At 40.7% G+C, this 20,929-nt stretch overlaps 1 protein-coding gene across 1 annotated transcript in view; it reads left to right on the forward strand.

Annotated features, from left to right (window-relative positions):
* The window catches only part of PDE10A (phosphodiesterase 10A), a 262,401-nt gene that overhangs the window by 179,857 nt on the left and 61,615 nt on the right, over positions 1 to 20,929 (forward strand). The window contains exons 4-5 of the mRNA XM_019549980.1: positions 6,421 to 6,541; positions 8,453 to 8,502. Of these exons, the coding sequence (XP_019405525.1) occupies positions 6,421 to 6,541; positions 8,453 to 8,502 (171 nt within the window). The remainder of the gene's footprint in view (positions 1 to 6,420; positions 6,542 to 8,452; positions 8,503 to 20,929) is intronic.

Here is a 20,929-nt window from a genome sequence, read left to right on the forward strand (position 1 = left end):
ACTCTGCTTTTATTTTGGAATCCACGACTGCGAGAGTCTTCTGCTAAGGGATTTTTAATTCGTGAAATTTCATGACTTTTTCCATAGTTCTTTGAGGTGAAATCCTGACCCATAATTCAGGTTTTCATTAGGTATGGTAAAAAAGTCTCAACAATATTATTGCAGTTCAGTTATGTTGCTGTTACCCCATCATAATAGGAGCTATTCTCCCTCTTTTCAGCGTCTGGCGAAGGGCACAGCGGGGGGGGGGGGCTTAATCTGCTGCTTGGTAGCAGCGGCAGCAGGGCAGGCACAGCTGGCTGTGGTCCCCTGGGGCAGTGTGGCTCGAGGAGAGAATAACCCTGCTTCCTGCCTCCTCTGCCTCAGGGGCCACTGGCTTGCTGCTGCAACAGCGAGGAGGGAGCACCTGGCAGACCTGGATCAGGGCCCTGCTGGTGGGACAGGAAGGGGAAAATTAAACCCTTCTCTGGCCAGTTCAGCCTGGGCTGGCCATGCCCCCCCAGCACAGCTTCCCTGTAGCCGAGGGTGCACTCTAACACCCCCCCACCCACCTTGGCTCCTGGCCTGAGCAACTGCAGGTGTGTGCCTGCATTTGTCAGTCCAGAGAGCATGTTTGTCCTGTTACAAACCGGTTCAGCCTAGGCAGGTTAAACTAACCTGCAACAGTTGAATCAATTCAGGCTCCGGCTTTATGAATGTGTCCCCGAAGCCCAAGGGCCCTGGCTTGGGGCTTGCATGTAGGATGTCTGCCATGGATTTGGGACTGAAGAGTCTGGGAGGTAGGATACCTGCCACTGGTAGCACCACAGAGACTTGAACAATTGAACCCTGCTCGGCTGAAATTTGGAACTTGGAAAACAAATTAAAAAAAAAAAAAAAAAAAGAACCAGCTTGCCACAGGGAGGTTGCTGTGCTGGGGCCCAGAGCCAATCCTAGTGCCCAGGACCAGGGCAGCAGGGTTTGGTTTTGTTTGTTTGTATGGTTGGCTGCTGCTTAAAAGACTGTTTGATTTTGGAGGAATGGCTGGGGAGCTCCCGAGGGAGTGAAACCTGCCTGCAGAAACCAGCAGGCAAGGCAGCTTGCTTACATGTCCATTAAATAAATCACCATGGGATCCTTAAATTGCTTTCCTTCTTGAGAAACTTTGTTTCATGGTGCGTGCAGTTCCACTCCCATAGGCTCTCATCCTTTCACTTTGAATTTAAGTTACTTAGGCTCTGTGGAACATGCAGCTTTTTTCTTCTGAAATGAGATGAGGGCTTCATAGCTGACTTAACTTCACAAATGGAAGAAAGTGAAGATGGAGGTTTCAACTTCACGGTGGACTCTTCATCCTTCTCAAAGACAAGGGATGGCTTTATCCTAGAACCGGGCTTGGCCAGAGTGCCAAAAAACCCACAGTGTCTACCTTGGAAGGTGCCAGAGTGCCAACACGCCAGAGCCCGGAGCAGCTGTTTGCAGCTTCCTGGCTGCAGCTCGCCCACAGGGCTCAGTCTCCTTGCAGCAGGGCTTGCAGCCTCCCAGCCACCTGCTGGGAGCAGCCTGGGCTCTGTGGCTGGAGGCAGCACTTGCCTAGAGCCCGGGCTGGCAGTGGTGTGCGGAGCAAAATAGCCTTGCGTGCCATGCTCGGCACGCGTGCCGGGGGTTGCTGACTCCTGTCCTAGAACCTATTTATATTCCAAAGACCTTGGACCTAAGTCTAAATATGTTTATTGAATGATTGACCTAAATAGGTCACCTGTTTGAGGGGATCCCCCATTCCACTGTTGTGGTTTACAGAGCAAGCTGCACCTTTGACCTCTGCCTGATTGATCTATCAATGCAATGCTCAGGCTATATGCCGTTGACTTGCCTGAAGTGCAATCCTTTGATTCTCCCTCTCTCAAGCTAGGTCCCTGCACTTGATACCCAATGCACTAAATGTGATTGATTACTCCGTAAACCTGATTGGGTTTGACGTTTGCGAGTCTTACTTTCAAGACCTGTGACCAGTGGTTAGTGCCAGTGACCAGAGCACTTTTTTTCTATGAAATTTGTTTACTGCAGTAGAAATAATACTTGGCATAAAAGAAATGGGAGGGTCTTAAAACAAAAAAAGACCTGTATCTATCTCTTACCTAGACAGTTGCCATCCAGAACAGAGATCTTAGGCAAGTTTCTGTTACAATCCTTGACATCTAGGAGCCTGTCTCACTAAAAGCTTCCAATGGCTACTCCCTTCCCTCTTCTCAAGAATGTAACTTTTATTCCACAGAAGCCTTTGTCCTTAGGTTCCTGGGCTTTGTGATTCTCCTTTGGTCGCACACTGGGGTTCCCCTCCCTTGACAAACTTATCCCTTGAGCTTCACAGGAGATAGGAAGGGGACATCAAAGAGAACAGTCTGTTATTCTGTCTGAAGTGTGGTTAAGTGGATGGTTATCTGAAACTGTTTCCTGTACTCCACGTATGCAGCCAATCCCATGTTTTAAATTAACTCCTTTATTCATAAAGCAATCACCCCTTAAAACAAAAGGGATATAACACATAATATTTGTAAGTTTTTACAGAGCAGCTTCAGATCTATTATAAATATTTTCTAGTAACAAAATTGTCTAGTTTATTTTTTTTAAACGTTTTAAACACTATTGCTGTTAAGCCTTTCATATTTTATGGTTTCTTCGCTTCTCTTCATTCATTCAGGAAGGTTCCTAGGTTCCCATCCTTCTGCAGCTCCAAAATGAAATTAGCACTTAACTTTTTTGCTGTTGAAGGGATAGCCTCAGTCTCCCCTCCCCCATCTATTATTTATTTTGTTCCTCAGGTAACTTCATATATCCTTGAATGAGTTTTTTTGAATAATTTAAACCTGAAAAAGATATCACTGTACTTTAAAGGCTGGAAATCACAGATTTGGTGGGGGAAAGTACATAGTTGTAGTAACAAGTTTATTGCAACAGTAATCAGTAAGCTTGCTTTTACAGGAACTCAGAAAACACTATAAAAAGTTATACACAATGCAAAGATAGGCCCATTCCTACTTCTGCTTTGTTTTAGCTCTTATTTATTAATATTTATCACTATTAATGTAGCCCTTCTGTTGCAGCAGATTTTTTTTCCTTATACCAAGAAAATGCCTCTGGTAAAGTTATTGTTATAAGCAGTGAGGCATGCAAAAAAAAAAAAAAAAAGAAAGAAAGAAACCCTTGTCTTTTGATATTTTGTTAAGTTATCATTCACTCTATGTTTAAAGTTGCATGCATTTGGCTTTTTAATGACTGTCATCTACACATTGGAGTAAGTGCAAAGTTACATGGAAAATACTACCATTTTGGTTTGGTAGCTTTTTCCTTTCCCTCTGCAAACAGATAAATGACTATACAAGGGGCCAAAGCAATGGAAAATTGGTTTCAGAATGTAGATTGAACTTGCCAACCAACAAAACTGCAGTGTGTGTGCTTTTAACCAGTGTTAATACCCCTTCCCCTTTTAGAAGCATCCAATTTGCCCAAACTGTAAACACAAATATCCAGTGTCACTTAATACTATTGTAGCAATACTGCTAATGCTTGTAATAGCCACTTATTTACTATTGGTATCAATATTACATATTATATATCCTTAGCCTTTAGGAAGATATTTCAGCACTAATGCAATTCTGTGTGGAACAATAAATGCACATCATATAAAGTGGTTCATTAGAACTTATTATGGTTCAGGCAATGTGTTTTTCCATCAGTGTGTTGGGTCAAGATTAAGATTGGTTCATAACAAGAAATTCACTTCTAAGAGTGGTATCAGGAATTAACATTTTTTCTTCAGCAAGCATGTAATACTTTGAGATGAAGAAACCAAATTTCTCAGACCTATAGGGTCATATGTTTTGGATTCGTGGCAGAAAGTGAGAAAGGAATTGTACAGCCCATCCAAAACAAGCAGTCGGTTATGTTGCAGTGCACAAGTGCATCTTCATTTGCACATGTAAAAATCAATAGGATGGTAGATAATGGTTCTTTATAATGTCATACCCCTTGTGCATTAGTTTGATCCAATACCATATTTGGGTCTACAGTGTCAATTGGCAGAAGGAGTGTTGCTGCATGCGCTCTGCACTTCTTCCGTCTTAAAATTAAGCACGTCACCAGTTTTGGGGCTGAATCTGCGTTCACTGGCGTACAGAGCCTGTTACGATACTGTATTTGCTATGGTATTAAGCTACATAGGAACATTTAGAGTTAAATTGTATTTCCCTTTCTCATTCCTAAATGACACTGCATTCAGTCTTAACAGAGCTAGGTGCATATCTGTCAGAAATAAAATTGAGGCCAGTGGCCTCCTTGTTTTAGGCCAGTGGCCCACTTGTGAGGGCACTTGTCCAAAGAAAGACCCAGATTCTTGGCGTTCTTTATCTGGTGGGGGGAGAAGGGAAGGAAGGAAGGGAGGGGTTGAACCTATATCTCCTGCTGCCTCCTAGCGAAGTCTTCTAACCACTATGGTCTTGGGATTGCCCAGACTGCTCTCCGGTCCACACCTTGAAGCTGGCCTACTGAACCTAGAGTTTAATATTCATAAGATCAGATGGATAAATAGCATAGGCAGAGTTTTTGCACTACTGGGAGTAAGGGCCCAAATTAAGCTAGTTTCCCTTAGGCACTCTTTCCTCTTATTGAGCCACCCACCCTCTTGGTCACTCTCCTTTTCCTAATCCCACCTATCTTTGGCCTCAAACAGGTGGTCATTTCTAGTAGTGTATGCATTTTAGCTGAAGCACATCACCAGTTTTCTAGTGGTGCAGGCATTCTAGATACCGTTCTGGGACAGGGAGCAGCATTTGGCCTGCACCTGCTGCCCTCTCCCCTGCTCTGTGCCTCTTCCCTAGACTGGGAGCAGACCTGCCCTAGGAGAACTGGGGTAGCAGGGAATAGTCCTCTGCAACTTCCTAGACTGGAGACCAGCATGGAGAGTCAGGGGGAAGCAGCAGCTCCTACACAGGGAGGCAAAACATCAGAGCTGCTGGTGGGGGAACAGATCTGCTGCGAGGAGTGAAGGGAACAGCAGGGCAAAGCCCCCATCCTGTTCCCCAGACCAGGTAACCCCTAGTCTTGGGAAGAGGTGGGAAGCATTGCCCTGCTTTTACCTTGTTCTGGACCAGACTGGGAAAGGAGCATACCCTTCATTCTTGTGAGAGAAACTCTCATCAGGGAGATCTTCTAGGTTGGCACCTGAAAGAATCTTTTCCCCTGGGGAAAAATTGAATGACCGACCATTTCTCAGCTTAATATTTCCACCAAGAGAATGGTAGTTCTCCTGTTTAGAAATGTAGCACCTGTACATAGTCTTTATCTCCTCGGTGTACCACAGGCCGGTTTCAGAGGGAAGTGTGGGGTCTGGAGAGTGATCCGGCCAAAGTCAAACCTGTGTCCTGTTGTTGGCTAGGAAGCAGACGATGCAGATTTGAATCATCTCTGGGTGACATGGGTCTTCCACCCCACAAGTGCCCTAACTACTAAGCTATTGGGCTAAATATTGGAAAAGCCACATTACCTCTCCTTTTAGGATTGTTTTTGGTGCAGTACTGCGGTACATTGTGGAAAGGGATGTGAGGCTCTTGACTTTGACAGCCAGGGTACTGGCAAGAGTTTTGTAAATGTGGAGAGGATGCATCTCCCTTTTCCTGTAACATTTTATGTCTGATTGGAAGTTATCTGATTTTTTTTTAGGATCTCTTATTTCTTCATACCAGCAGTTCTTGGCAGCAGTCAGCTATCCCACTGTCCCTACCTTAGTGACCTAATTACATATAGTAACCTATCTCTTTCCCTTTCCTTTTCTCTATGTTTTTCATTTTCACTTGCAACTAGCACCTGCTAAGTTATAGCAGCTGGCACTTGCGTGGTTTATGTTAAACCCAGAATCCTTTGTGCCAGCTGCTGCTGTATTTCAAAGACTGAGTTCCCTGTACCAATACCTCAAAGCTCTGATGCTCCCTAGGAGCCATCTGTGCAAGTTGCATAACAAAAGCTATGCCACCTGCACTAGTATTTTGGGGGTTTAGGTATACTCCAGTGTCCTTAGCTTTGAAGCACTGTAGCATCTGGTAGACTGGATTTTGGGACAACTGAGTCCCAAAGATATAGATATAGATGACTCTGTGATACAGAAACCGACCTGCAGCTATTAAAGTACTAGAGAAATTGAAAGGCTAAGGCAAAAATAGCAGTCTTTTTATAGTAGAACTAGGAAAAAGGGAGTGAGATGAATATTCAGACAACTGGATTAGGGATATCAATTTGAATTTAATTAGGTAGCTAACACACTCTTTTATATCAAGTGGGTGTGTGTGTAATTTAATGTATACTAATGTATGTTAAGCACTTTTTTGTTTTAATCTACAGAATGTTTTTGTGGTGTTCTTAACTGTATTTTTATCTTTGGTTCAATAGTACCAGGATACAAATATGCAAGGAGTGGTATATGAACTGAATAGCTATATAGAACAACGGTTGGACACAGGAGGAGACAACCAACTACTTCTGTATGAATTAAGCAGCATAATTAAAATAGGTAAGAAAGAGGATTTGATTATATAACTTTATATTGATGTTGTGCCTGTTCCTTCCTTATGCTTTTAAATAGAAGGTAGTTATTGAAAAATAGCTGTACTTGTTTGGGGTGTTTACTCTTAATTTTGATCTACACCAGCAAAGTTCTTCGTCTTGGGGAAACCTCATTGATTTCAATGAAGCTTGCCCATGGAGCAAATGTTAACTCAGCTGTGGTTCTGATTTCAAGATCAGGGCCATCTCTAAAATAAATCACTCTATTATCCTGTTTTATGGTCTTGCCTGACATATCCATTTAGCAGGTAATAAAAATAACTATCAGTAACTTTTCTGCTAGTAATGCCCCCTCATCTAAGCAAAGTAAGACAATTTGGGTATCTTTTTTCCTAGGAGTCAAAATAAAAGTCAGTATGAGTTGCAGCATTTTTCTGTGTGCTATAGCTGTCTGTTTATAGAAAAGATACAGTACATGAGGAAAAATAAATTAATAAAGCATCCTTCCTTTAATGTCTTTATCCAGAATGTAGTCAGATTTGCATGGAAAACATTTGTACAGGCATGCTTCCGTCACATGGTTCTCAAATACCAGTAACCTTACCCCCACTTCCTTACAACTCTCGTGGTCTGTAATAAAGGGAATGTTGTTCTGTTTTATATGTTGCAAATCAACCATGTTTGTGTATGAATGTCACTTGGATGAATATTGGGTACTGATTTATTTCTAACCCAGTTAGTACTGGTTTCTGTTAGTCATTCATAAGTGAAAAGCTAGCAGAGATGTATTCCTAATGTAATCAGACCAAGTTTTCTTTCATTGCTTTACAGTGTTCTTTACAGTGTCCAAGACTCATGTAATACTCTCTTTTGAAATTACTTTGGAATTTGGATACAAACCACCTTTCTCACTAACTGTCAGCAATACCAGACTGATGCCAATAATTAAGCAATCAGACAGTGGGGTTTTATTTCTGTCAAACCCTCATAGATGGATAACTGACTTTAAATTGACACAAATGTAATAATTCCCCTGAAATGCCCTGATTTGAGTGTCTTATTTATTCTCAAAACTAAGGAAACTGTTCAGACCTGTGCATTTGCTGAGTATAAAACATTGAAAGAGAGAGGCCTGTTTGTATCCACAGCCTTAAACCTATTGTGTAAAGCAACAAAAAAAAAACTTAGGGCTGATATGTTTCTCTTTTTCCAACCTTTCTTTTTCATTTTAGCAGTAAGATACTTCCACTAGTTTATTTCTAGGGTATTGTTATACATTTTGTATGCTTAAAGCAGTAAGCCTTTGGCTATGTTCCTCACAACACTACATGATACTTGTAATAATTGTCCACAGGTATCCATTTCTTAGAGTATCCTAATACATTTAGTATAAAGCAGATAATAAAAAATTCAGACCCTTCTCCCCAGATTGTACAGAAAATAGAATCTGTTCTCCCATATTCACTTTTAATGACAGCACAGTTTCCCGTGCTAAGGACAGGCATTTTTTATCTTCTGTATATGGGAAGCAACCTTTTCTTCCGTTAATGGAAAGTACACTATATCCTATATGATTATAATGTGGAATTTTATTTTTAGCCAATTTATATATTGTGATTTATGTTCATGCAACATAATAATCATTAGACATGAAGTAAGGACTCATTAAGTTTCAAAAGGTTGTAGCTTCTAATTATGTTTCATGATGGGAAAACCAGAAAGTGTTACCATATCCCACTAACTTTGCAGGGTCCCTGGGTAGCTTTATGGCTGGGGATACAGCAATACTAACTAGTTCACCTTTAGAAGTTTAACTGATGTCCTAAGAGAAATGAGTCTGTGGTTTCACCTCAGAGAACTTGCATAAGTTCAAGTCTCCCTCTGAGTACAATTATTTCTTTTATTATTGCTTTGGCAGCTACAAAAGCTGATGGATTTGCACTATATTTCCTGGGAGAATGCAATAATGTAAGTATTCTGGATTTAGATGCTGCTTTTCTGTACAGTTAAAAGTGCATTTTCCATTTCCCCAATGATACCGTAATCTTATTTTGTACATCATTTAGCAGGAAATACAAGCTAAGTGCTAAGTATTAGTTTTACATTATTTTTATTTCTATAAATGCAGTTTTACTGAATTTAGAGCATTGGGCTGTCAAGGGCTTTAGTTTTAATCGATGTTTTCTTTTAGCTTTACAAATATAGCAGTGCTCTTTTCTCTAGAGTCTAGCAACTTCATTAATTGAAGCTGCAAATTGCAGTCTTATACAGATTTCCCTCCAATATACAGCCAAATTTCATTTCTTCATTCAGAGATGTTTTTCTCCAAAAGAGAAAATTTAACTTAGATGTGTACTCATTGTGACCTTTTTATTTTTTTAACCTGGCTGAGTTTCAGGTTCTAGTATTTCACTGTTTTTCCTGTTGCTGTCAGATTACAACCTGAGAATGAAGTAACCTACATTCAAACTAAGTCAGTGATAAGCATAAAGAAATAGAAATACATGTTTAAAATCTATATTAATTTCTGGTGTAATTTAATTGCATATAGTAATTATAATACGTTTGAATTTAGTCCATTATTGTTGGAAGCATAATTGCTCTACTGTTGTCTGAAATTTAGACTGCATTAAGATTTTATCATCATTACAGTTTTATCCAGGTACCTTCATATAAAACTTGGCAGCTACTTGATGGCTGGAATGTGTGCTTTAATGGGGCTCCAATACAATACAATAAAATTTACATTTTTGTCTGAAAACTTTATGCCTTGCAGTTGGTACAAGATACAGCTCCAGCTCCTTCTAACTGGAAGTGATTAGAAAAGAAAAACACTTTTCCATTGTTTTAGTTTGCTTTAACATTTAGCCAATTTTAATAATTTACCTCCAGATAGTCCATTAGTTTGCCCTCCTTGTTTGCACTGTGCAAAGAGGGAGAGAAAGCCCTGTATAAAATAATAGAAAAGGTGATTGTTAAAAACAGAAATTAATGGGGGAGAAGAGGGGCAGTACACCTCTTGAAACTATGTTTTAATCCATTCAAAATATAAAGTAGTTGATAATACCCCATTCAGAGGGCTGAAATAAATGTTCTACAGTAGCTCTTGAAAAAGAAGAAACAGATCTCATTTTGGGCTTCTAGTTCATTAAATAGTTGATCTAATCAAGATAACCCATTATTATTTAAAAACCAGTCTTCCTGGAATCTATAAAAACACCAAGGGTCCCCTGAAAAGATTTATCGCTTTTCTGCACTGGGAGTATGTTACACGTCTTGTTGTCCATCTACTGAATACCATCTTCAGCTTTCTGTGTCAAATTTTGATGTCTAATCACTCTTCCAAATTGGTGGTAAAATTTGCACTTAACCAGCCAGGATTTGAAGGAGCTTGCAGGAAATATAGCCATCTATTGGGAAGATGCAGCATCTGAGTCTTTTTTGCCAGATGTGGGAGTTGTATTTGCATGAGAACTAAACAGTGGCCTTTGCCTCCTCTCCTCCCCACCCTCTGCAGAAATGGGCAGCACCAACTCTGACAGGTCAACAGTTTATATTATGCCCAGCTTCTGCATGGACAGAACAAAGTGGGAAGAGTTCCTTGTGGCCTTCTAACCCCTGCAGCATCTGCCTTGAGCCTTGACACTTTCTGGCCTACTGTTTTTTGTTACTGACTTTTTAGACAGGTGAGGCGATTTGCTCTCATATATCTAACTATACCCTGAAGAAAACCCAGCATACACTTAAAAAACCTCACCATTTATCCCATTAGTCACTGAAATGTTATTGGATCTCCAGTGATGACCTGTTCTCCACCTGTTCATCAAGGACCTGATCCAAAGTCCATTGAAGCCACTCTGAGTTTTTTGCACTGGGGTCAGTGAAGTTTGGGACAGATCCATATTTGTACTCTTGTGATTTAATAACAATGTGTTAGCCTAAATCTGCAGGTAGTTGTGATTGAATGTTAAATTTGAAATTGTTGTCCTTGAAAAGATTGATAAAGTTTTTATTCTGTTCGCTCTTGGTTGGTCTTAAGGGGGGATGACAGATTGTCAGTCACAAGAGACAGCAAGGTGTTTAACTCCTACTGATTTTGTGAAAGTTATTTATTTCGTTTCCAGTTTTGCTTTGGAAAGTGATGGGGGTTTTTTGCAGTTATTTGTGTTGCACACACAAAACTTAACTGTATTTTGCTCTGTTGTTTGTGGCAAATATAAATGTGGGCTTGAAGGGGATTTTAAGGGAGAGTGGAGGGTATCTTTCTCGGATGTGTAGCAGGTGATATGGGTGAATGGCCAGGGAGCTGTGGAGTGGGCTGGTATGAAAAGGATTTGTTGTACATGTGAAGGGCAGTTGAGAGGTAGCATTGTGATTGGCTGGAGGGCTTGCTTGTGTGGGGTTGGAGCAGGGAGCTGGTAGTTGGAGGCAGTGGAGGGGAAGTTGTGATTCTTAGGTTTTAGCGTGGTGGTTGAGGAATCCTCTCTGTGGGTTGTTGTTGTTGCTATTGTAAGCTGCTTAGAACCTTTTGGATACAGTGGGATATAAATCTTTAAAAAAATAAATAAATCCGTGGCTCTAGATAAATCAAGTAGTCGTTAGCAGTCAAGGAAGGAATGAGGACAGCCACTCCCTTAAGCTCTAGATTCCATTATGAATCTTTATTTGTATAGTTTGAATGAACTTGTTGGAAAATCTGACTAAGAAGCTTGACATGTACAGTTCCTAGCTAAAGAGTAACTTTTTGATACAAGTTTTCCAGCAACTACCTTTGGTTGATTATAAATTATGAATTTATTTACCAGGCAGAAAAGAAAGTTCCCTGATTTTTGGATAACTAGGCATTTAAGCTTACCAAACAAAACCCTGCAAGTGACTATTTCATGTCATTCATTATTTTTTTAATGCTGAAAGATGCAGGAAATGTCTATGTCATTACAATTTTGAAAATGGATACTGTGAATTAGTCACAAATTGTTTCGTACGGTTGTTTTTAGCATGGGTAGGTTTTCCTGTACTTCCCTGAAAATTGTATTGGAATACTGTGAGAATGCACGTATGCCTAATGAAATAATATATTCAAAAGCTCTGGATTAGTTTGTCATATTCTCTTTTGTATCAAATACATATTATTGTACTTTCTCTTAAGGGGCAGCATGCTTCTGCAGAAAATTCTTATCGTATTTAAATGAACAAGGTGCCCATCTATAGACATTTTACATGCTATCCACAATTTTAAAAGGAATTATATCCTTGCTTTTACATTTAAAAAAATTAAACTACATGGAAAATAACTGTTCAACATGATATTTTTGCCTTTGCCTGCTATTGAATTCTTTTGGCCTCTTCTAAAACAATTGTATTGATGCTGTAGTACAGTACAACGTACCTGATACAGTTTCCAGCTGAGGAAAGAGGCAGGTGGAGTACCCGCAGAGTTTCTAGGGTAGCAGCATTTGAGTTGGGAACTGCTAAATAATTTAAAGCGTTCACTGTGCATCATTAAACAACCCATTATCCCAGTGGCTACTGTTATTTTGGCCTTTGCTAGTGTCTGTTTTGTCACTTTTGGGTTTTCTAGAACTGTTAGCATTGTTAACAGTTTTATCTTGTGCATGCCATCATTCAGTTGACTCCTGCATTGTTGCATAGGTGAGGAGAAGGACCTCACTGTGCCATTTTTCACCTCTCCCAGCAACATGTTCACCCTGTGAAAGGGTGGCCAGAATCTGACTCTGGGTTTCCTTAGATCTTGTCTATGCTGCACAGTGCAATGCAGCATAGCGACAATGCAGCATAGCAATTTTAGGTAATTCAGTTACTGAAAGTAATGTGGCTGTTAGCACAGAGCTCTTTCTGACCTAATTTACCTTATTTTAAAGAATAGCTCATTTAGCTCATAGAATCGTGGGAATTCCAATACTGCACTATATCGTGCCATGTTGACTTACCTTTAGCAGTAGTCTACATCCATTTTTCTGACATTTTAGTACAGTTATGCAAATAAAACACTGTGGTTGTTGGTGTACGTAATGTTTTGAATATTGCAACAAATTGGGTGTTTACTTTAGAGACTGGAAAAACGTGTAATTAAATTGTAATATTTCACAGCTTTCAAAGAAAAGACTTTCCTGTTTTCTTCCTTCTGTTTCTAACCAAACCAGGGAAGTGCTCACATAGTTTGAACCTTTTTGTAGTTATGACCCCTAATTCAACATAACATTTAATTGTTGATTTAAAGGGCTTCATTAAAGTCTTAATGAATTGAATCCATGTGCTTAATTGCATCTGTAAATCCATGTACCTAATTGCACCACTAAATAAGGATGGACTTAAGCACATGCTAAAAGTTTGAAACTTGTATGAGTGAATGTTCCTCAAAAGTTTTTCTGCCAAGTATAATATTATCTGTTACAGTACTAGTCAGTCCTGCAAATGTTTTTTCATGTAGGTAAACCTTATATTTGTGAACTGTGCTTCAATGATTAGATACTCACATGAATAATCTCACTGTTTTATAATGAAATGCGAAACTGGGTCCACTGAGTTTTCAAAATGTAATAGTAACACAGTTGTTTCTACCTTGTAAGTTTCACATATTTATTTTCTGCTGTTGTAAACTGCTTATAACAAACAAATCATCCTCCCTTTAGATGTTGGTTTACAACAGCCTTATTATTAAAAAAATAAAAAGGTTGTCAGTGGCCACAAGTATATATATGCACACCCTTTGCTTAAGAGAAAATATAGTTTGAACTATTCTAGAATTCATAATTGTAGAAATTCTTCCAGCCTGATGTGCAGCGCCATCTAGTGAATTTATGAAGAAGGAAAGATCCCATATAAACAATTACTGAGTACATTTTTCAAAGCGACCAATGATTTTCGCAGGTTCAAGTTTTGAGTGGCATCCTGAGACCCTGAAAAGCTACTTTTACAGTGTTACAGACAGAGAACCCTGAAAATCATCAGTCACTTTGGAAAATGTAGGTTTCTATCACTGAATTATTTCTATTATTACTTATTCCTTAGTACTTACTCCTTGTCAATGTAATGAAATACATTGATTGCTCCCTTAGTTATACCCTTTTTGCCCAATAATAAGGTCTCCAGCAATAGCCTTCATCTTTGAAGGAGAAGAAAAGTTAAGAAAATAAGTCAGTTTATTTTGTGTTTTTCAACATATAGCTTCTACTATAATGGGCATGTCCACACTAGATACGTACTGCGGCGCTCCAGAGTGAAATGTCAGCATCTACTTGTGGTGCTACTAGGCCAAAGTAAACTAATTAACACCACTGTAGGATAGTACTGCCAGACTCAAGTACCATCTTAAGGCGGAGTTATTTACTTCCCTGCCACACACGTGTAGACATTGATGTGACTGGTTGGGGCGTGAGGGTGCTTCAGTGCGAGGGCTGCCTGCCAGCTAGCACCACACTGAAGCAACCTTGCGCCCCAGCCAGCCCCTCCTTTGCATGTTGATCTAGGTTGGAGTTAGCACCAGGCTGACAGTCCCCCTCCCCGCCCCATTGTCCCCTACCAATTGGGGCTGCTCTGCACAAGCTCAATGTGCTGTGGTCCCAGGCACTGGTGGAAATTGACATGCTCAGGAGCAATACACTCCAGCACACTATTTGAACCTGTAGATGCATCCAAAGTATAGCAATTAGGTCATTTGCTCTTTACTGGTTAGTTTATAATGTACCACCAAAAGTATCCAGGTTTATTGCAGAGTATTTATTTTTACAGTTTCCTAATTTGTTACCTTTATTTCACAATTAATGCATATGTCGGTTTTTCCAACATTAATATATTATATCATAGGAAAAAGCACAATTCTTCAAACTTATGATAAGTTACTGATATTTCTCTAAAAACTAAGACGCTTCTATTTGTTCTTTTCTACCACTCCTAACTTGCCTGTTTTTTCCTAGCCGGGGGTTTGCTTGCGTTTATGTCTAAACACAAGACACAGTTGGCTCTAACTGTGAAAGATTTTAGAACATTATCTGGCTATTAATTCACCTTGGGTGTTTTGCAACTTTTTGGTTGGGGACATGTTCCTATATTGATTTTTGTGTCATTTTTATTGGTCACCATTACAAATTATGCTTGGTTTTATTAAAAAATCTGGTCTTCCGACAATCCTTGATATATATTTCAATAGGCTGGTTTCTTGTAGTTTTATATCCACAGGTACTACATTCCTTACCAAAAAGAAGGGGAGTAGAACAGGGGAGTTCTGTTACCAAATTAGAAGAGGATGTAAGAAGCAAATACAGTTGATCTGACCTTGCATTGACCCACATAATGCAAACTTCTCTTTAATAAATTCACCCTCCTCTCTCTGCTGCTGCCCAGACATTAAATAATGCAGTAATAATGTAATACCAAGGCATCCATTTAATGTCAACTAATATTAAATAATTTTCTGTTAAGCATTGTCTGGGCCAGCTTTTGTTCCTGTTGAAGTCAGTTGCGAAACTCCTGTGAATAAAATAGAATCAAGCTCAAGTCCCATTTTTGTACTCTTGTTGCACAGGAAGCCAAAAGCATACTGGATTGTATTAACAAGAGTATTGCTTGTAAATCAAAGGAAGTAAGTCTTCTGCTCTATTCAGTACCATGTCCAGTTTTGGGCCCTACAGTTCAAGAATGGGGAACAAATTGGAAAGTGTCCAGTGCAGAGTGAGAGAAATGATTTGGGGCCTATGAAGCTTTATGAAAAAAGGCTTATTTAGTTTGGAGAAGGGAAGACTGAGGGGGATTTGATAATGGTCTTCAATACCTGAAGGGCAGTTTACAAAGAGGATGAAGATGGGCTCTTCTGTTTCGCCATAGGAGATAATACTAAGAGCAATGGCCTCAAGCTGTAGCAGAGGAAATTTGTATTGGAGATTAGGAGGGACTTTCTGTTGATGAGGGTGGTCAAGCATTGGCACAGGCTACCTAGAGAAGTTGTGGAATCTTCATCTTTGGAAATTTTCAAGAACAGGTTGGTCAGGCACTTGGCTGGAATGGTTTAGTTGGGGGCAGTCCAGTCTTGAGCAAGGGGCTGGACTAAATGATCTCATGAGGTTCCTTCCAGTCCTACTTTTCTAGGATCCTCTGATTGTAATAGAAATACAGTTTTGTAACAAGTACAGATTATTAATGGAAGGTTTAGTTTAGGATTGATGTCCATGTAAAATAGCAAAGGCAAGCTCTTATTTTTATGGAATAAAAATCTATTGTTTATGTTTGCTGTTTAATTGGTGGGATTAATGTTTAATGGATGGAAATTACTTTTAAAAGAGGAACTGAATGGTTTGTAGAGGTGTAAATAGCATGACTTTCCCTGACTTGGCTTTGAACTAGAAACCTATTATCACCTTACGACTGTTCTACATGAAATGTGTTTAGTAGTTTACCAGGTTCCCAATGGTTACTGTGTAATCGCCACTATAAAAATACACAGGAACTGATAACTCGAGCCGTCTCATTGGAGAAGCCAAGAATGGAATGAGTCTTGAAACTGAAGTTACCCTCTTAGTCATACAAGTAGACAAGTCAGCTTGCGTTGCTATTATCATGATGTAATTCCTGTTAATAAACAAAGGGATTCAGTTTCTAGGATTCTGTCTCGCACCCCTGTCAAGCAGCATATTCACACTTAAAAAAATAAATAAAACAAATCTTAAATTGTGGACAGACTTAACTTTCAAGCACTCTAAAAGTAGATGGGAATTTGCTGTTTAGAAGCACACATCAGCTGCTCTGGTTTACTGGGATAAAACATTGCTAAATTGAGTAGTGTAACTTGGGGTGGGTAAGCAGGGTCCCAGCCCTGTACTCCAACTTCGAAGGGGTGGCATAATTACCCTGCCACCCCAGTGGAGCCTGCACCCCAGCAGGAATAACAGTCCTATGGCATTGCTCTTCCAGCAGCAGCTAGTGCACAGCCATTGTATTGCTGCTGGAAGAGCTGCAGCCAGGGTGGGCAGACCAGCAGTGGCAGCATCAGCTACAGACTGGTTCTGAGAACCAAGCATAAGTAAGACGCCTGTCGCCTTTCACTCCTGGAACCCCCACCCCTCTGGTGCTCTACATATACTCTTAGAGGAGCATAGGTGCCCCACGTTTTGTGCCCTAGACAGAATTCTGCCAGAGAGCACTGGGGGTGGAGAAGGGAGCTGAGTGCCAGACAGGGAGAGAAATGGTCAGAGGCATCAGTCTCACCTGCTCCAGAGACTCAGAGATCCTGGCTGCTGCCACGTTGTTGTCTGCCTACCCCCAACTGTTGCTGCCACAGCAAAGACTACCTGAGGGGCTGCCATCATAGTGCCAGGTCTTACTTTTCACTGAAGGACCTGTTAGCCTCTAAGGCTTCCTGTACACATTACAGGTATCACACAATTAACTGGTTAAGTGTGCGATTACCTTAAGATTTGCTACACCTGCTAAATACTTATCATGCCATTAAAAGCTCTAGCTATAAAGTTAGACCTTGAAAATGTGGACTAACTTTATAACTGGTTGCTATTGAGCTTTTTAATTTGCTTTAATATGCAAGGGTAGTAGGGGCTCCCCTGCAGCTGGAAGTCCCAACTGAGCCGATGGGACTCCCAGCCACAGGAGTGCAGCATGCCCAACTGAGAGCTCAGCCCTAGCAGTTGCTGGCTCTGGGTTCCAGCAGCACCCCCAAACCTGGAATATTGTAGCTGCATATTCCCCACACCATCTCCCAAGACCCAGGTAGGTCCTGACACCCAGGCAGGAGGTCTTCCCAGCTTAGAGGATCAGAATCCAGGAGAAAAGGGTTACAATTGAGGTTGGAGCCCCCAGCCATTGCAAGCAAGTGAAGGCCAGCCATCACTGGGGGAAGGGTTTGTCAGCAAAGAGCAGGTGCTAAAGGGCGTGCAGGCAGAGAGAGAGAATGAGTGAACACACAAAAAATGAATTGCAGGAGTTTTGTTATATTTGTTTTGTTTCCAGTGGAAGTCACCTCAGGGTTACTTTTTTGTACTGATTTGGCTGTTAATACATTATGGGTTAACCTTTAACATAGGGATTATTATTTCTATAGTAAACTTGATTTAAATTGTATTGTAAACAAAACAAAATAAAATATCCAGGAAGAATCATAAAGATAGTAGAACTATAGATTATTTCTTGCAGACCTATAATGGAAAATGTATTTAATTCCTCCCTAAAATATTACAGGCTTCTATCTATAAAGGTGATTTCTCATGCTTTTAAATTTTTCAGAAATCATAAATTATATTGACTGACCTATTCAGTTTTGAGAAAAGAAGATCACTTTTTTATTCAGAGTAACACTTTGACCAAAATCCAGAGGATATTTGAGTTTAAGGCATTGACACTAGTGGGAACTTTGAAGAAGATAATTTAGGAAATTTATAATCACAATGGGTGCATCTGTACATGCTATTAAGGCGACGTGATAAACTTCAGCTCAGTTCGCTCTTGAGTTAACTGCTCTCTGGCTCAGCATCTGTGTGTGTGCTTGGGTCAATAACACTTTGAGCCAGGCAGAGCAGCCCTAGGTGGGCAGCAGGCTTGTGGGGGTCAGCTGGGCTCCATGCATGGAGCAGCAGAGGGGTTGGCTGGGGCATGAGAATGCCCAAAATGCAGAGCTGTGTGACTGACCCCTGAGCCTGCTGCCGGTCCAGGGCTGCTCCATCCTGGCTCTAAGTGCTGCTGTCCCAGGAACCATACACATGTGTGTTGTGTAGCACAGCAAATGACTCTAATGTAACTATAGTACTGTCCCCAACAATACTATCTTATGGCAGAGTTAATTTACTGCACCCTAGTGCTGGCAGTCATGTAGACGGAGGTGCAGAGCTAATTAATCAGTTCCACAGTAAAGCACATGTGTATATGTACTCAGTGTGTAGGAAATAATAGTTCAATTTCCTATGCACTTTATTTTTATCTTTGAGTATCTGTTTCAGATTATATTAACGTCTATTTACAATTAATTTATGTATGTTACAATTTCTACTAACATAAAGCACTTTCTCTGCATGGTTTTAAAGTAAACAGGCTGCTTAAGAAGTCCAGTTTCTTTGCTGGCTGATCATGCTCTTAGGCTTGTTATTTTTCATATTCAAAGTGTTAAGGAAGTTCAGGAATAAAGTTTCAGAGCCCACAAATAAAGTAAAATTATAAATAATGTACCTACCTGAGCTGTTTTCACATTCTTCACTGCCTTGTGTCCTGGGCTTGCATGGATCTGGGTTTAGTCTGTCTGGGTACATCTACACATGCACTTTATTGTAGAGCTGACTGTTAGCTTTACAGTAAAGTGTCACCGTCTACGTGTATGCCTGTATTGGGGCACAGTAAACTAATTAAATCCACTGTAAGGATAGTACTGTCTGGGATGAATATTATCCTGTAGTGAAGTAGTTCTGTGTGGCAAAAGAAATGTGTAGACAACGATGGGGCTGGCTGAGGTATGAGGGTGCTACAGTGTGGGGCTGTCTGCTGACTAACCCTGCACTGTAGCACCCTCATGCCCCAGCCAGCCCCTTTGCAGCACATTGAGCATGGGTGGAGCAGCCCTGGGTTAACAGGCTGATCCATAGGACCCCCTGCCAGGCAAGGCTGCTCTGCTTTGGCTTAATGTGCTGTGGTCCTGGGTGCGTGTGTAAACTCTGTGCCCAGGAGCAATAAACTCTAGAGCAAACTGCGCCCGAGTTTATTGCTATGTGCTAATTGCCCATGCAGATGAATTTAGCATATATCAAAGAGCTCTTGTCAGGCCTGCATTCCCTGTAGCAGGAAGCCTGCCGCTGCAGGGCACTGCTGGTGTTCTCTTCTCTGGGTTTTGTCAGATGTCCATCGTCATTCTCAGGAAACTCCAGAGCCATCAGCAAGGTTGTCGCACTGTTACTATTCCATTTCAGGAGGAACATCATCACAGTTTACCATTAACTGGATGAGTGGATGATGAAGAGCAGTTCCTCAGAATAGGTCATGGAAAACTTAAAAACCCATTCTATGTTTATTTTGTAGCCTAGACCCAAAAAAACTAACTTCCTTGCTCCTCCCCGGTCAGATCTAACCCACAAGGAGCTTTGTGGGCCATATCAGGACCCACCTCTGCCAGTGAGGTGAGCAGTGGCACCATTAACTGCCACAAGTTCCTAAGCTAGTCTGTTGGGTATGGGAACCATGGGGATTAGTGCAGCTATTGCTTACCCCAACACTGTCAAAATGCATCTCCAAGGGGGTGCTGTACCTCAAAATTTGGCAGCAGGCCCTACTTCCTCTCTCTCCTTGCCCCTAAATTCCCAACCCTTGCACCTAGATGATACAGTTCATTGGGTGTATCTTTCACAGACCTGGTCTAGACCTAAAAGTAAACTCCTGGAAATCAAGCTTTTCTTCAGAGACCGGAGTTCAACTCTTCAGCAGAGTCTCTACACAAGACTCTGTTGCCTAGAACTTGCCTGCCTCAAGACCAGATTCTGGTGCTTGCTACATCTCATTGTGCATGTGACTGGCAGCTGCCTGATAACAATCAGGACTTGTCTGTCTATGCCAGGCATCTAGATACTGCTATATGTAAGCTTGGTTGCAGGTCACCTATTATTCTGGAAGATTTCTCTGGTCATGAAGTGAACTGGTCCCCTCCTGTTCAGCTCTTCCTTTGTGTGGTAAAAGGAACCAAGCAATGTCGATAAGAGTGTTGAAGAATGCCACATTTCTTTTATTATGCCTTCTCACCCATGTTTTTAATTTTACAAGCTTTATGCAAAGTGAAGCAGGGCTGGCTGATCCTAGAGACCCAGTAGTTCTGGCTTCTGGACATTCTCTTTCTGTCAGAGAGGATCTCTGATGGGCTCTTTTCAGAATGGGAAAGGGACAGTCTACTGGGTCTGCATAATCAACTGGTGGGGAGTTTTGCATGCATATAACTGGGATGCTCAGCTACCATGCTACTTGTGTTCGGTCTTTATATTCTTTTATAATTTGAATAGATGATTATAAAGAAGATGAAAAATAGATTTGCTAGTCTAGTCTGCACTTGGATCTATGTTGTTGGACACTGTCTTCTCTGAGCCCCATTCACTTAAGTGCTGTAAACAAATAATCCTTATTTTATGGAAGACTTTCATGAAATTGTTCTAACTACTGCATCTTCAGAAGTCGTGTCAGCAGTGAGTTCCATAGATTCAGGTGTCTGTCTACCAGGAGCCACTTGTGTATGAGAATCCAAGAAATATAGAGAACTGAGGAGAAAAAAGAGGGGTTGGGGAAAGAGAATTAAGAAGTTGGAATTATCCATGTGTGTTAAACATCTTTTTAATACAAAGGTGACAAGACAAGGTATTCTACAAGGAGAGTAGTTTTCCTTTATCTTCTCATTTTCTGCTCTTGT

The sequence above is a fragment of the Crocodylus porosus genome, unplaced genomic scaffold, assembly GCF_001723895.1.
Source record: "Crocodylus porosus isolate Cpor-Errol unplaced genomic scaffold, CroPor_comp1, whole genome shotgun sequence".
Lineage (NCBI taxonomy): Eukaryota > Metazoa > Chordata > Crocodylia > Crocodylidae > Crocodylus > Crocodylus porosus.